Source organism: Vipera berus (genome assembly GCF_964194415.1).
Source record: "Vipera berus genome assembly, chromosome: 6".
Taxonomy (NCBI): domain Eukaryota; kingdom Metazoa; phylum Chordata; class Lepidosauria; order Squamata; family Viperidae; genus Vipera; species Vipera berus.
The window spans coordinates 44,949,253-44,966,612 of NC_138208.1; the positions used below are offsets into that span (position 1 = coordinate 44,949,253).

Here is a 17,360-nt window from a genome sequence, read left to right on the forward strand (position 1 = left end):
CATTATTATATAAACTCTCATCTGATTGGTATCAGGGCTGATTATAAAGTCACAGGTTTTGTAGGTTTGAAATCCAAGCATTCAGGACAATCTTTTGTGAGCTAATGATGAAATAAGGGTAGAATTTTCCATTAAGGCTGGGGATCAGATTTCTTTTCTTCTACTCCTCAACCGTGTTGACCCTATATCACTGCTGGGTTTTTTTGTAACACTATATCTTAACCCTCAAAATTGTAGGAAACTGTATGGCCAGTTTTTGGCAATTGCAACTTCAAAGTTAGCAGCACACTGGAAAAAAGGAATTGGGGTTCACATGCAGCTTTGGATCCTAGAATGCCCTTTCATCTGTTACAGGAAATCTCAGGATTTGTCAATGCTGGGAGAGAGGCAGGATCCCAGAGTCAGAGAGAACGGAGGAAAGATATTTGACAAGGAAAGTATGGATTGTTTCTATTAGAAGAGAGAGAAAAAAAGCAATTTGCGAGGCTAACAGGTGAAGGAGGCACTAGTTAAAAAGAAAATGCAGATTTGAGGAAGAATGGGAGACGGTGAAGGTTGGAAACCTTCAGCCAAGCCCCATACTAGAGTTTTATTCAGCTAGAATTGTGCACATTATATTGTAAACTGCTTTTAGTAGGCGGTGGTCCAGAAAGATAGGATTTAAACACAATAAATATATGCATTAATAAAAGGATGCTGTTGATGGAAAATGGGGAAGGATTATGATTTATTGTGAAGAGGGTGATTGGACAAAAGCCTGGGAGCAGAGGTGATGATGGAAGGGGCAAAAAAAGTATGAGCAGAGGAGACAGAAGTCTGAAGATAACAGAAGAAGAAGAGTCATGAAATGAAAGACTGGAGAGAACGTAGGTCATAAAATTTAGGACAAGATAGATAGTGAGATGACGATAGGAAAGAAGTGGAGACTTAGGGATTGTGGATCAAGGAGGAAAGGGGACACTGTTTTTCTACTATAGATTTGAATGGTATAGTTAGTTGGACACAGTGGCGTAGCGTGGGTTGTCAGCACCCGGGGCAAGGCAAGTAATTTGCGCTGGGCGGCCGCTGCACTGTCCCTCCCCCAGATAGTCCCTCGCTCTCTCTCCGCACCGCACCGCACGCCTGGTACCCCCCCTCCACAGTGGGCGGCGACCCGGCGGCTCGGATCAGATTCGCACAGCCAGCACTGCAGTGAGAGAGAGTGAGTGAGCCAGGCAGGGGCAGAGAGCTGCGAGTGCGAGCACGCCCCCCAGATGTCACACCCCGGTGCGGCCGGCCCCCCCTGCACCCCCCACGCTAGGCCACTGGTTGGACATCTTTAGCTATCTTGATAATACTATATTACCATTCTGTTTTTAAAGTTTACCTCTGTTTGAACCATGTGAACCCTGTGAAGCCTGAGATCATACACTGCCCCATAAATATCCACAGAATCCTTTGAGTCTAACTGTTGAAGAAGTCGGTCCAGTGCAATGAATGTCCCGGTTCGACCAACACCGGCACTGAAAGAGAAAACAAGAACAATGCCACTCCAGATTATGGAAGAAATTCAGAGAAGAGCAACTAAGATGATCAAAGGGACTTGGGTTTGGCTAGTCTAAAGAAAAGAAGAAATAGGGGAGACATGATAGCAGTATTCCAGTATTTGAGGGGCTGCCACCAAGAAGAGGGGGGTCACATTATTCACCAAAGCACCAGAGGGCAGGACAAGAAACAATGGTTGGAAACTGATCAAAGAGAGAAGCAACCTGGAATTAAGGAGAAACTTCTTGACAGTGAGGACAATTAACCAGTGGAATAGCTTGCCGCCAGAAATCGTGGGCGCTCCATCACTGGAGATATTTTTTTTAAAGGCTAGACAGTCAATAGGTTCTCCTGCTTGAGCAGGGGGCTGGATTTGAAGGCTTCCAAGGTCCATTCCAGCTCTATTCTATTCTATATCTCATGCCTTTTTTTTGCCAATGTCTTATGGATTATTAATTCAAGATAAACTAGGATTGATATTCCTTTTCATTTTTTCAATTTCAGAGATCAAATTGAATGATTCAAGGTTTGCTGTTACCCTTTGGAAAGAAGCAAAATAACTTTTTAAAATGAAGGTCTGTGTATTTTTGAAAATACTGTTCTGCAGCTCATACCTGCAATGAACTATGGTTGGTCCAGCCTGAGGGGTCCGATTGATATAATCTCTTACAGTCCTCACAAACTGAATGAGCGACTGGGTGGTTTCTGGTACACCATGGTCTGGCCATACAGTGTAATGGAATTGACGAATAAGTTTGGAGGAATCAAGCTGCTCTTCCTATCAAGTCAATGGAACAAACATAATAATTAGCCTGGGAAACAGACATTATATACCACATGAATATGTGCTACATTTTGGAGAAAAGTTTTTCATAAAGTATAAGTACATAATGGCTGCTTTATTGGTATAAAATGAAAACCTCCAATTATTTCTAAGGCATAATAAAGTATAAAGATGTTGAGAAATAAGTGACAGATAGATCTCTTGAAATATCCATGCTATCACTACAGTAAGGCATCGAAATATTTTTTCAATTCACAAACATCAATTCACATCACTGAATTGTATATAAGAATAGATTAGCAGAACACTATTCAATAAGTCTCCTTAGAAGGAAACTCAAATGGATTTACTGGAGATCCATTTTTAGATTAAAGGATATATCTGGCTGGCTGGTTAAGCAGGTTTAGAAGCAGGTTGAGTGGACACTTTTAGGAAATGTCAGGGATATTGGTCAGAGTGGGAAGAAAAAAAAGGGGAAAAATGCGGTGATGGACCACTTCATACCATATTGGTGTCATAAATCTATAAGGACTACATATTGGGAATTGAGCTCAATTCAAAGAAGGTGTTATCTTAAATAGGCATGGAGCTGCACCCTTAATACATTATTTCTTTCACATTTAACAATAAAATGAAATAGCGTATCTTCTTTGAACCATTTGATTAAATAGTTGGAAATACTTACGCTGGAAATCTTAAATTCTCTTATTGTCCATTCTGGGAGGACTGATTCAGATAGCATCTGGACTATTAAGTCACCATAATATAAAGAATCCTGGTCAAAGGGCCAGTAATGATCACATTTTACCTAGAAATTTGAAAAAAGTTTGCTTTTAAAATTACAAAGCTGTATTTATCACTGTACAGCTGAATAGCTGTGCCATTCTTCAAAGGAATGCTCCACTTTGTAGGAGATTAGAGCAAAACATCCTCTCAAAGCAGTGCTATATTCTTCTCATTTTTAACAGCAAGTCGAAGCAACCATGTTACTTTGTATTATTATGCTTTAGTGCTCCTTCAGCCTTCTCATTCAGAGTTGGCTATGGTACTTCTAGGTTGAGTCACTTCAGCAGATGTAGTGGGTTTGCCGACTGCTATCTGGCTTTGAACTTTCTGAAGCCTGTCAAAGTTTTTTGGGAATCTTTAGCAAATACTGTGGAACTATGCCATAGCTCATGTTAAAATCACTCAGTTTGGAGTGATCACAACATACATCAAAGTCTCAAAGATACTTCATGCTGGACTGTTTTGCTGCATACTTCAGGCCATCAGGGAAGTACTGTATATGGCCAAAGCTGAATGAGAAAGTTCAGGGCCTAATTGTAGAAATGGGGAAGAAGCTTTCACCCATAGCACTGAACTGAAGAAGTTAGAGGCAATGCAAATGGTTTTGCTAAGGTGAATTGTGGCACCACTTCACTTCTATGGAGAGAATCACATCAACTCCTTGGCCAAATCAAGTTGCTTTTTAAATCGGGATAAACAAGCAAGGAACATTGCTTGATCATCTCATTTTTTTGTTTTTAAGGTCCTATAAGAGGTAATGTGATAAACCAAGATCATTAATATATTAGTAACACTCAGCTCCACTTGTCCTTATTTGGGTCAGATGAAGTGGTGCAGATATTGAACTAGCTCAAGAAACCATGCCTTGATTCTAGTCAGATGGAGATCTTGTGATAGGTGGGTTCTATATCTGTACAGCTTGTTCTAAATGAAGGAATGGATATATATAGCCTGAAAGTCTCTTAATCAAGTCTTGTCTTTTGATGTTTGGAAGCTTCTGGAACATTCTGATCTTTATCAGCTTTGACTAGTTAAAAATGTAACATCTTCTGTATGATGTTTACCTAATACAATTAATGTTCTATTAAATTTTTCATTACTGCCATATATGATTTGTGTAGGCTGGCTTTGACAATAACCAAGAAGCTTCAGCTAGAATAAAATATGTTAACCACAAGTGAAATTGATACACAAGAAACATCATTCTACACTGGTCTTTTCTGAACTCAATAGAAGGTGCTAGTGTATCTTTATCATTTTAAATAACTTTTGCTTGTTTATAATTTAACATTTGAGAATATAGTCTGTTTTACATCTGCACATTTTAATTGAATTAACTTTTATTATACTTTCCAGCTTAATGTCCACATGGATAAAATGATCATATTCTTGAATACCAACTAATAACCATATGAATGAAAAGCCATTTAAAAACTGAAGTAAATAAATAGACAAATCTTAATGAACCTTCATTTTTCTGTCAATATTTTTGTGAGTGGGTAACAACTCTGCACAATATTATAGTTAAGATTCAGATTTGCTCCTTTTATTTGTCAAGACTAGAATTGTCTACAAAAAACAAGAACTGAGCATAATCAACTTTCTACAGCTGCCTTCATCACTCTGGTTTTTACTGGATCATCCAACAATCCAACACCAATTCAACTGGGGCTCAGAAAGAAAGGACAAAATGCAAGCTATTTCTTTGTCCCATCCCATAGTTGGATGTTTCTGTGAGAAAATTCACTCATGCAATATTTGGGTGTAATCCACTGTGTGTATACAGAACTTTATGGAAACAAGGATTCTGTGCATTAGCGACATATGAATGTTTGGTACCACTGAATACTACCCCCCCCATCAAAGGTTTCCCTTCTTTTCACATGGAGCATGTGTTTGGGTGATGGTCTAAAAGCTTGTGAAAAGGCTATAAATAATGATCCCAAGGCAAACACGTGTGTCTTTTCTGCATAAATCATAAAGCTTCTACTACACTGTGATATGCAACAAGTTCTGTCATGGATGCTATTATCGGCATTTTATCAGTGCTAGATGATATAATCTTTTTGTGAGGTAATTAACAAATAAGAAAACCACTCACCCGGCCCTTCTCGACACACTGGGTTACCATGACAACATTATGAACATTCTGTTCCCATGCCATTTTCCAGAAATCATCCTTTGTGCCAGGCAAAGGTCCTTGAGTTGCAATGTATTCCCTACGGAAATTATTGCCCTGTTGATTCAAAGCCTATGATTAGTTCAGATAGTGCCATAGTAACCGGAGATAACTCCCTATTCTTGGTTTTAAAGCACAGTATTCATACTTAAAATAAGAAGAGGGATTGTCCATGATGTCATCAGGCTGAAAAGAACTAAAATGTCACATATGAAGATTACTTTGTCTAAAGAAGCAACTTCATCTTTCTATCAGTCAGGATCAACATACAATAACATCCAAAAACTAAAGTAACAACAACCAAAAAACCTGGCCAAAATTATGAGCAAAGCAATGGATTCAATTTTCCAGAGGAAAATGTTCCTGCTAGGCTAAGTCTCTCTTCTTCCAATTTCATGGGTTCCTAAAGTGCTCCTATTCTGTATATATCATTTTAAAGCTGGTACCTTCTGATACATTTGGAGTCTAATTCCCACTATTACTTCCAACACTTATCATGATTGAGTTAACTATAGATTATAGAAGCTATATAAGAATACCCACATGATTGGATCAATTTGACACAAGAGAGATTATTACATCTTGAGGGCCATGACTTGTTGTTTGGCTGGCATGCATATTTGTTGTATGATAAGAAGGTAGATAATGTCTTTAGAGTGCATATTTTAAGACAGGCATTGTTGAGGGTTTGGAAGAAGTACAGACATAAATTAGATTGTAAGATACCATTGTGGGCAATCCCAAAACACGCAATAGAAAATATACATGCTGGTTTCAAACACGATGTGACTACGTACAAGGAGATTCTAAGCTTGGAAAGAAATATCTGGTGTTTGAAACCATATAGTCTCTTGTGAGATGAGAAGATTGTTCAGACTTGGTTTCAATATACTCAGCTACGGGCCAGGTGGAAAGAAGATCAGAAAAATGGTTTTACAATGACTGATGAAAATCTGATAAAGCAAATCAGAAATCAGGGTCCAGCACATATTAAACGGATATATCTTGCCTTGATAGAAATTGACTCAGAAACAGAAATCGTTAAGGATTGTATGATTAAATGGGCCCAAAATATCCAAGAAGTTATTACAATGGACACATGGGAAAGGGTTTGGGTGAGGAACGTAAAATTCACACAAGCTCAAAATGTAAGAGAAAATTTTTATAAAATGTTTTACAGATGGCATTTAGATCCTAAAAAGCTGGCAAGTATGTATCCGAACTATCAGCCTAAATGCTGGAGGTGTGGTGAAGAAGATGCAACATATTTTCATATATGGTGGACTTGTAAAAAGGTTAAGGCCTTTTGGATAAAAATTTGGTGGAACATGCAGAAGATTTTCAAGCAAAGGATAAAGTTTTGTCCGCAACTTTTTTTGTATAATTACAGATGCTACGGTTGTGGACACTAAGCTGATGTTGAATTTAATTACGGCAGCAAGACTCTTAATAGGCCAATATTGGAAGAAGGAGGAACTGCCGACTGTAGAAGAATGGACTTTAAAGGTTTCTGACCTGGCAGAGATGGCAAAGATCTCGGCTTATTTGAAAGATCACTCGCAAGAACGTTATGTTATGGAGTGGAGAAAATGGATTGAGTATATCCAGAACAAATATGGGACTAAGAAGTTTCATGTAGCATTTGAATAAGTCTTCCTTTTTTTTCTCCTCTTTTTTTCTCTTTTCCTTTTTTTTATATATCTTATATTAATAGTGTTTGTAATTACCCTATATGAGCTAGAGAGAGATGGATTTTAGAGTTTATGGTTGTTAGCATATGAATGTCTACGATTGGTTTTTTTTGGTTTTTTATACCTTGTACTTAGCTCTGGGAAGTCGGGGGGGGGAGGGGGGGGAGGGGTAGGGAGGGAGGGATAGGGGAGGGCTAGGGGGGATTGTTAAAGATAAAATGTATGATAAAACTTTTCAATAAAAAAAAAAGAATACCCACATGATGATTTGTTGTCCTATATTGAAAATAGCATCATGGCATCATTACCATTTTCTTTTAATTCATAGATCTATATGCTTTCTGAATCAAATATATCTTCAAATAGTGGTGCTGTCTGTAATAATCTGCTGTATCTATTTCTAAAGGATTTAAGGTACCTATATCTGACAAATTATCATCTGTAGGTTCTAATGCTGCTTAAAAATCAATTTGTGGTCTTTAGTGATAATGGAATTTCAGTTTTATGGAAACTAGTTTGGCACAGTGTTAAGAATTTGATTGGTTAAAAAAATGGGCAGGAAGATATAAGAACTTCTCTTTGGATAACTGTCAAATAACTTTTTAAAGAGTCCATATAAAGGAAATATGGATCACTTACTGGGATGTAGCTTGCGTTGATATAGTCAGAACATGGGTCATCATCTACATTTGAAAGTTTCACTCTTGTTGTGTCATCTATAAGAAGGATTTATTATAATAAAAATATGAACCATTATATACAGTTATTAATTTCCTTTACTTTCATGAGCTACAGAAATAGAAATAAATATTTACTATTTTTCCAGTCAGCATTAATATCCTCCATCTAGACACATTAAAAATCAGGTCGAGATTGCATTAACTAGAAGTGAAACCATACTTTCCACCCGAGATATTGAACGATCCACATATAATATTTTTTAAAATATACAAAATAAAATACTATTTTCAATTATGACTGAATTCTAGTAGTAGGATGAAGCTTGTTCTTGCTAAAAAGACACATGAATAGAAAAAAAATAAATGGCTCACATTCAACATTATAACTTACAGGGTAATATATTATTATACCGGTTCTTCCCTCGATTCTCTGGAAGAAGTGCTATGTCACATGATTGATTTCGACCCACATCCTTTAGATCCTATAGAAAACCAAATAAAGGAGATGAAAATAGATTATACACAGATTGAATAAATAAATAATATGTATTAATATGCACCTTCTATAATACAACATTTGCTAGCCAAGATTAAATGGTAATAGAACATGATTGCAGGTTTTTTTCCCAGTCTACATGGAGCTTACCTCATATTCTTTAGATAGGAGGTAGTTTGAATCTGCCTGAAGTTTGGTGAAGTGCATTTCAAACTGATTTACTTTTATTAGGCTAAAATATTCAAGGAGGAGAAAAATCTGTTAGCAAGGTAGGAAACAACAACCAGTGAAAAAATGTTCTTATCTTATGCGACTTGGGATCAGCTCTTACCTGGATGTTTTCTGGTTCCTTTAAGATGTTCGGGGAAGAAAAAAATAATAGGTCAGCTGTTGATTAAATAGAAGACACCATCCATAGGGTATGCAAATGCAAAGCAGTCGACCTTACCCTTTTTGTCCCAAGTTCAAATGAACTGATGTGGCTTGTTTACGAATGCTTAGTTTTGCTGTTGCTCTTTCATGGCCACTTCTGCAATACAAGAATTTGATCAGGTTTGTATCTAATGCTTAAAAGAAACAATATTATTTTGTTTGACCAGGAAAGGGGCTTTCTTTTGTAATCTCTGTTGCAAGAACAATGAAAACAAATGGGACTTTGTTTCGTTGCAGCTTTGCACGATTCATCTCATCTTCACACCATGAAACTGGCTCTGACTTATGCCACCAAATTATTAAGTGAATATCTATCCATATATCCTGATTTAAATACATGTAGAGTTTGGGAATTATTGTATAATAATTAGGAAAGTAAAACTACCCTTTGACACAGGAAAGAATTAAATATAAACTTCAACTCACTTTATTTTTCGTCTGCAAACAAGCAATGCAGTGATAGCCATAACCATAATTATTAAGAATAAACCAGTGCTCATGCCTTCTACAACTCCAAATGAAGACTCTGAAATAATTGTATGAGATAAAAAAGAGAAATAACATATAGAATCTATTCATTGTCCTTTGTCTTATGATGTAATGAACAACAACAATCAATCTACATATATTTACACAGTTACAGGTAATGCTCGACTTGCGAGCATGGAATTTGGGTTATAGGTTGTTGCCATTGTTAAATGGATCATCACGTCAGCTGACTCAAATTTTCAACTATTTTTATGATGGTCATTAAGTGAGTAATTGTGTCCATTCAGCAAATCATATGGTTGTTACATGAGTCATATGGTCATTAAACAAATCAATCATATCCAATGGGCAGGGTTTTTTGTTTTCTGCCAGAAAATGGCAAAAAAATTGCAAATTGTGGTCATGTGACCAACGAGGGTTAAAATCAATTGTAAATGCAAATGGGTTGCTAAGCCCCCAAAATACAATCATGTGACCATGGAAGGGTGGGGGGATGCAGCTCTTGTAACTTTGAGGATGGGCTATAAGTGGATTTAGTGACGTCTGTTATAACTTTGGATGGTCATTAAATGAGACTACCTGTACTGGTAAGGTCTTTTGATTTAATTCATACAAATTACTAAATCCAAGTTTTTAAAGAACATTATTTGTTAAATAAGCTAAAGAGGCTTTGTTTACCATTTTTCTAAGCCACAATAGTTCACATAATTATATATAAATAATAAAATAACTATTTTATCAGTTTCCCACTATACACGTACATAAGTATTATTTACAAGGAGAACAATTAACAAAACAATATTTTATTGTATTATTTTGTTCTCAAAACTTCAATTAAATGTAGAAAAGTATCGTATTTTCATTATTTCACCCTGTTATATAATAAGTATACAACAGTATTTTTTCTGTCTTTTGGACTGAAAGTTACAATTCTTAAATTGGCAAGGCACATTCAGATGTATTCTCCTTCTCCATTACTTTATGTGTTAGTTCTGTTGATATTACACTGACTTTTGATACAATCAATCATTGTATCCTTTTAAGAAATCTGTCAGATAGTAATGTGTTTATGCGTATGATTTTTTAAATTGGCCATTCAGGTCTTTAACAGCTATATCCTATTGTTCATATAATTTCAGTAATCTATATGCAAATTTTGGAAAAAAATATCTAGGGACTTGGAGCTGGACATATTATACACCAATCTTTCTTTTTTCTCTAATGACAATAATTAGGAAGTTTTCGACTTGTGGACTGAATATAGATTAAAATATTGAGATTTACTCTAAATGACAAATGCATCTTGGTTGGGAGCAGAATTGAATCTCAAATATATTCTATTCTGTAAAGGATGTAGATGTTAAAATTATATCTGAACTATTCACTCCACATCTTACAATGCGTGTAAACCATCGAACACAAGTTCAGTTGCTTCTTCCTGGCAAACACAGAATATATCCAGTGATCACAAGGTGGCTTTATGGAATGCTTCCTCTAAAAACATTCAGGAATGTCAATGTCAAACTACTAATACTTTGGAGTAGCTAATCTCATCTAAAAATCCACCTTCTTCTATCTCATTTTTCTCAACCAAATGAAGTTAGGGATTGGCTTATAATCATCCTTAAAGGAAGCAAGAGTGGCCCTTAAGGAGGATCTAAACACTACCTCCTCTAGACAATATATAATATAGTAATAAGATTACTATATTAATTATATCATTTTCAGTTATAGTCAAAATTTTAAAGATAGGAAGGAAACTAACCTGACTCAGTCACAATTGGCAAAGAAAAATATGTATCTGTGAACAAGGGCTTCTGGACTTCCTTCAGATCTTCTTGAAAAAGTTGGGTAAAAGCTCGAATACTGATTCTAGAAGGAAAACCAAAAGTTTTAGTACTGAAACTCCGAGGTAGTTATGCTTTACAATCACAGGACTAATAGCTAGAGGTGCAGATGTTATCACAGAAACCACCACTGTATTAGAATAGAAGAAGGAAGGTTGTTAGTGTTGGACCACAGTTCCTAGTTAGCATGGCTATTACTAGAAGCTGCAGTTGAGCAACATTTGGAGGACCACAGTTTTCATACCCTAGCACTGTTCTGAAGACTACAGGAGTTTAACATTCTCTCTCTCTCTCTCTCTCTCTCTCTCTCTCTCTCTCTCTCTCTCTCTCTCTCTCTCTCTCTCTCTCTCTCTCTCTCTCTCTCTCTCTCTTCCCTAACTTTTATGAATATGGAACTCAACTCAACCCATATTGCTTTCTGTTTTTGCTTCAAGTATTGTGTCAGGTGGTTTGTTTATTGTAGGGCTTAAATTAGGCACTTGTGCATTTATAAAGCAGGCTACAAGTTGCTTTGCATTTCAGTTAGTGTAAACTAAAAAAAATGATTTTTCAGAATTAGAATGTTCTGCTCTTTCTTTGTACAATTCCAAGAATATTCCCTGTTTATTTTGCAGGATACTCAGATAGGAAGGTCGAAAAGACCTTTAAATGTGGCCAGAAGCATCTATTGTGTTATATAAAGATCTGTAGAATAGAAATATATCCATCAATTTACAGTTATGAAAATAATTAAGATATAACAAAATAGCATCTAAAATATTTTATTATTCAGCAGTTTTCTTATTTTGTCTAATTATTTTCACTATTACTCATAGTTGGTTCTATAACACAGACACACATTCACATGCACACACACACACACACACACACACACACAAACATGCATACATACATACCTATATAGACACACGTGGAGAGAGAGAGAGAGACAAAGAGAGACAGAGAGAGAGAGAGAGAGACAGAGACAGAGAGAGACAGAGAGAGAGAGAGACAGAGAGAGACAGAGACAGAGACAGAGACAGAGACAGAGAACAATTTTTGCTGGCTTCTGTTTCTAAAACACTCAATATGGATTACTATTATACTGGCAAAGGAATTGGCACACTTGCCCTAATTTCCTGTGTGTTGGCATAGCAAGAGTGTATCAGATTTTGCAAAGCATCATAATGTTAAATAGACCCTAGCTAATAGCCTTTTGTTTGATATGCACACTCAGTCAAGTGTTAGGACATAAAACATAAAATACATGTTTTTTTAATAAATTATGCCTACATCTTAAGTTAAAATATGACCAAACCGCACAATGCCTTTATGCAATTGATGTAATTGCCTGAGTATTTAAGAGAAAAAAACCTCATAGGATAGCAGTTTAGTTGGATAAAAACACTAACCACACAAACAAACCTTTTAAAACCATTTTTAGTTATAAAATATATACCGGTAACTGGAATTCTAAGAGTGGTTTCATATTGATCAGGACTGATCATCTAAGGCCAAGTGCAAAATATTATTCCAGAAGGCTGTCATATATACATTTAATTAAGCACTCAGTAATTTTTTTAGATAGAGACACGGTGGCTCAGTGGGTTAGGACGCTGAGCTTGTCAATCAGATGGTCAGTAGTTTGGCAGGTCAAATCCCGAGTGCCGTGTAACAGAGTGAGTGCCTGTTACTCGTCCCAGCTTCTGCCAACCTAGAAGTTCAAAAGCACGTAAAAATGCAAGTAGAAAAATAGGGACCACTACAGTGGGAAGGTAACAGTGTTCCGTGCGCCTTTGGCGTCTAGTCATGCTGGCCACATGATCACGGAGACATCCTCGGACAAGTGCTGGCTCTTCGGCTTTGAAACGGAGATGCGCAACGGCCCCTAGAGTCGGAAACGACTAGCACGCATGTGCGGGGGAACCTTTACCTTTACCTTTATTAATTTTTTTTAGCACACTGCTCTTGTGCAGAACTAAATCTGAACTCCTGAAGACTTTTCATATATACATCTACTCTCAATTCCTAAATGGTTTGTTAACTTCAAAGATTTAGTCCCACTGAACATATAGGAGATTACTGATGAATTAATATGACATTTAGTTATTTTGAACACTGATATATTGTTGATGATGTTTAGTTACCTTCTTAGTTCATATAGTTTCTTTGTTTATTAACTGCAAAATTCTCAAACATGATATAGCTTTGATTTAGCATTATCCATGTGACAGACCAAGGGAAAGCTATTATAAAAATAATATCATGTGGTGCAAAAGATTTGGTTTATTTACAGCAATGAAAGTATATCTAGAAAGCATAATGCAGATAAAACAACACTGTATTTTGTAACCTAATTACTACAACGATTCTCACCTATAGGCAGTCCTGGGCTTTAATGGTCCATCACAATATTTTTGCTGATTTGTATCACACTTTCCTCCCAGATTTTCCATTTCTGCTCCAAGCTTAATATCAAAACTCTTTGAAATGCTCTCTGGGCTTTCTGAACATTTACTTGCAAAGTAATCTGTTTGATAGATTTGGATGGAATTATTGTGTTTATATTCCAAGTAAGAGGGTAAAGGGTGAAGCTCTTCCGGCTTCGTTCTTTCACTGCCTAGAAAAGGATGGGGGTTGGGAGAGGCAGAAAGAAAGAGGCTAAATATTATATAATATGACTTCTAAAGAATAAGTCTGGGATTTCGCTTTGGAATTTGAATAGTAGCTTAAATTTTAGTCACTCATGAAGTCATAATGATATTTTACTAATCTGTGGTAGAAGACAGTGTCAAAGGCAGCATATTAATTGCAGGCTATTTTCTATGAAAACATACCGTCAGTCTCTCTCACAACCACTGTAAAATACTTCACAGCTCCATTGGTATCACTGAACCAGCTGCAATTGAAGGTGAAGTGGATAGTGGATTTGGTAATAATGGCATCCGTTTTATTCACTCGAATATATGCAGCTGGTTGAGGAGGACCTAAATGGAAATGAGAGTACTGTTACAAATGCCATCTGCTGTATTGTGCCAAAATTACAAATGGAAATTAACTAAATTAATTTTCTAAGTTTTCATTTTATAAACTAATGTGTTTAGCCTATTATCTCATCTGTTTGTTTTTATGTGAAATTGCATCAGTGTAAGTGTGTGTGTGTGTGTGCCTTGAATGCAACCTTTCATACAAAATAACTATTGCTAAATTTATCCTAAAGAAAAGTATCTATAAAATATTTATGTTTAGAAATGCTTTTCATTGTAATGAAATATATTAAGCAAAATATACTTTGGCATATATTTCGAGCTGAGAATTTCATTGCAAATTGGAGGAAGTGTAATTGGAATACCGTATATACTTGAGTATAAGCCGAATTTTTCAGCCCACTTTTTGGGCTGAAAAATTCCACTTCGGCTTATACTCCAGTCAACAAAAAAACTTACCGAGGACTTGTGCGCGGCCGAGGCTTTGGTGCTTCCGGGATCGCGCGCACCTCTCCCAAGCCACCGCCGTCCGAGACCTGCCGAAGTTTGGGGAGGTTTGGGGAGGTGCGCGCGCACCTCCCCAAACCTCCCCAAACGGCAGGTCTCCGTTCCTCCGCGCCCTGCCTGCCTGCTTCTTTCCGCAGCGGAAAGAAGCAGGCAGGCAGGGCGCGGAGGAACGGAGACCTGCCGACGTTTGGGGAGGTTTGGGCGCCTCCCCAAACCTCCCCAGGTCTCCGTTCCTCCGCGCAGACCTGCCGACGTTTGGGGAGGTTTGGGCGCCTCCCCAAACCTCCCCAAACGTCGGCAGGTCTCCGTTCCTCCTGCCGATGTTTGGGGAGGTTTGGGCGCCTCCCCAAACCTCCCCAGGTCTCCATTCCTCCGCACAGACCTGCCGACGTTTGGGGAGGTTTGGGCGCCTCCCCAAACCTCCCCAGGTCTCCGTTCCTCCGCACAGACCTGCCGACGTTTGGGGAGGTTTGGGCGCCTCCCCAAACCTCCCCAAACGTCGGCAGGTCTCCGTTCCTCCTGCCGACGTTTGGGGAGGTTTGGGCACCTCCCCAAACCTCCCCAGGTCTCCGTTCCTCCGCGCAGACCTGCCGACGTTTGGGGAGGTTTGGGCGCCTCCCCAAACCTCCCCAAACGTCGGCAGGTCTCCGTTCCTCCTGCCGACGTTTGGGGAGGTTTGGGCACCTCCCCAAACCTCCCCAGGTCTCCGTTCCTCCGCGCAGACCTGCCGACGTTTGGGGAGGTTTGGGCACCTCCCCAAACCTCGCGCAGACCTGCCGACGTTTGGGGAGGCGCCCAAACCTCCCCAAACGTCGGCAGGTCTGCGTGGAGGAACGGAGACTTGGGGAGGTTTGGGGAGGCGCCCAAACCTCCCCAAACGTCGGCAGGAGGAACGGAGACCTGCCGACGTTTGGGGAGGTTTGGGGAGGCGCCCAAACCTCCCCAAACGTCGGCAGGTCTGCGCGGAGGAACGGAGACCTGGGGAGGTTTGGGGAGGCGCCCAAACCTCCCCAAACGTCGGCAGGAGGAACGGAGACCTGCCGACGTTTGGGGAGGTTTGGGGAGGTGCCCAAACCTCCCCAAACGTTGGCAGGTCTCCGTTCCTCCGCGCCCTGCCTGCCTGCTTCTTTCCGCAGCGGAAAGAAGCAGGCAGGCAGGGCGCGGAGGTCCGGAGACCTGCCAACGTTTGGGGAGGTTTGGGGAGGTGCGCGCGCACCTCCCCAAACCTCCCCAAACTTCGGCAGGTCTCCGGACGGCGGCGGCTTGGGAGAGGTGCGCGCGATCCTGGAAGCACCGAAGCCTCGGCCGCGCGCAAGTCCTCGGTAAGCTCCGGGCGGTCACTTGCTTCGCGTCTCCTGAGGGAAGGGGGGGCGACGAGCGGGCGTGTTTCCTCGCCTGCTGGGCGCCGCGATTTGCCCGGGGAACGCGCGGGCCCCGAATGGCAGCGTGGAGCGAGGAAGCGGACAGCCAGGGCTTCCCCGAGAGCCGCGGCCACACAGGGTATTCCTGTGTATTCAGGCTTGCAAAATGGCGGATCGAGCCTCTGCTGGCGGCAGAGGCTTGCAGAACGGCAGATCGGCTTATACTCGAGTCAACAACTTTTCCCAGTTTTGGGGGGTGAAATTGGGGGTCTCGGCTTATACTCGAGTCGGCTTATACTCAAGTATATACGGTAATTACAATCCAGTTTGCCTATTAGCTGAAGGGGTGTACAGTAGAACCAGCATACCACAACATGAGAACCAAATGAAATCTTCAACATCCCTGGCTCAAATACAGATTTTACCTATAGAGAGTCAGATATTGTGGCAGTATCTTCCATCCCATAAGTCTTTTTTCCCTCTAAAACCAATGTAATAGCATTTACTAGGCCATTTACTTTGCTCTGTTAGTTACAAAAGCTCATCAGATTAATTGTTTTAAAAAGTAACAATAAGAAATACATCCATTATGGCATGCTGCTCTTTGGCGGGAAGGTACTCCTCCAAGCAAACAGTTTACTCATCATTACATAAGGGATATACTGATTCGGAATTGAGATAAGATAAGGGCCAAGTACTATGTGCAAATTCCGAGTTGGTTATCAACCTTGGAAGCCTTGACCCATCCGACCCTACTCAAGAAGGGAAGAAGACCAACTTTTAGATAGCAGGGGAGAACTCAAAACGCGACAAGATCTGGCTCAGCAAGGGTTTCAATTGGAGTGGTGGGCTTACCTGCAGATTCAGTCAGGGTATAGGAAGGATAAGGAAGGAAGGAAGGAAGGGGTATTTATCTGAATCTGCAGGAATTAGATAAGATTCTGCTTGGTCCGGAGAAAGGGATGATATCTAAGTGCTATAAATTGTTGCTAATCAGGGTAGTAGGGGAGGAGGTGGTAAAAGACGTGATGATTACCTGGGGGAAGAATTTTGGTTATGCACTTCCACTTGAGAAATGGGAAGAGATTTGGTGGATTAATATGAGGCTGGTGGTTTCCACGTCATATAAGGAGAACATATACAAAATGCTTTATAGATGGCATCTTCCTCCGGCTAGACTTTCCAAAATGTTCCCTGGATTGTCGGCTGATTGTTGGAAGTGTGGTAAAGGGACTGGCACGTATTATCACTTATGGTGGACATGTCCGGAAGTGGTTAGATATTGGATGAGGATCCAAAAATGGATAGAGGAAATTACAGGGTGTTTAGTTGATCTTAAACCAGAGATCTATCTGCTTGGCTTCAGACCTGGAAATATTAAGAGGGGAATATGGTATTTGGTTTTACATATCTTAATGGTGGCGAAGATGGGGTATGCTCAATTTTGGAAGGCAAATCATACCCCGCTGGATGAAGCTATAATTAGGAGAATATTTGATTGTGCAGAAGCAGACACATTGACCAAGAGGTTGAAGGGTAAAGAAGAGACATCAGCATTTCTATCATGGAATAAATGGTATATTTGGATGGATAAAAGATTAAAGAAATGAGGGTGGCT

At 39.4% G+C, this 17,360-nt stretch overlaps 1 protein-coding gene across 1 annotated transcript in view; it reads right to left on the reverse strand.

The window, feature by feature from the left end:
- The window catches only part of PTPRB (protein tyrosine phosphatase receptor type B), a gene marked incomplete at its 5' end in the record, with an annotated part of 84,448 nt that overhangs the window by 2,971 nt on the left and 64,117 nt on the right, over nt 1-17,360 (reverse strand). The window contains 13 exons of the mRNA XM_081330186.1: nt 1,367-1,502; nt 2,139-2,302; nt 2,994-3,116; nt 5,196-5,330; nt 7,604-7,680; nt 8,036-8,126; nt 8,291-8,372; nt 8,472-8,489; nt 8,589-8,669; nt 8,999-9,098; nt 10,827-10,933; nt 13,264-13,507; nt 13,725-13,874. Of these exons, the coding sequence (XP_081186312.1) occupies nt 1,367-1,502; nt 2,139-2,302; nt 2,994-3,116; nt 5,196-5,330; nt 7,604-7,680; nt 8,036-8,126; nt 8,291-8,372; nt 8,472-8,489; nt 8,589-8,669; nt 8,999-9,098; nt 10,827-10,933; nt 13,264-13,507; nt 13,725-13,874 (1,508 nt within the window). The remainder of the gene's footprint in view (nt 1-1,366; nt 1,503-2,138; nt 2,303-2,993; nt 3,117-5,195; nt 5,331-7,603; nt 7,681-8,035; nt 8,127-8,290; nt 8,373-8,471; nt 8,490-8,588; nt 8,670-8,998; nt 9,099-10,826; nt 10,934-13,263; nt 13,508-13,724; nt 13,875-17,360) is intronic.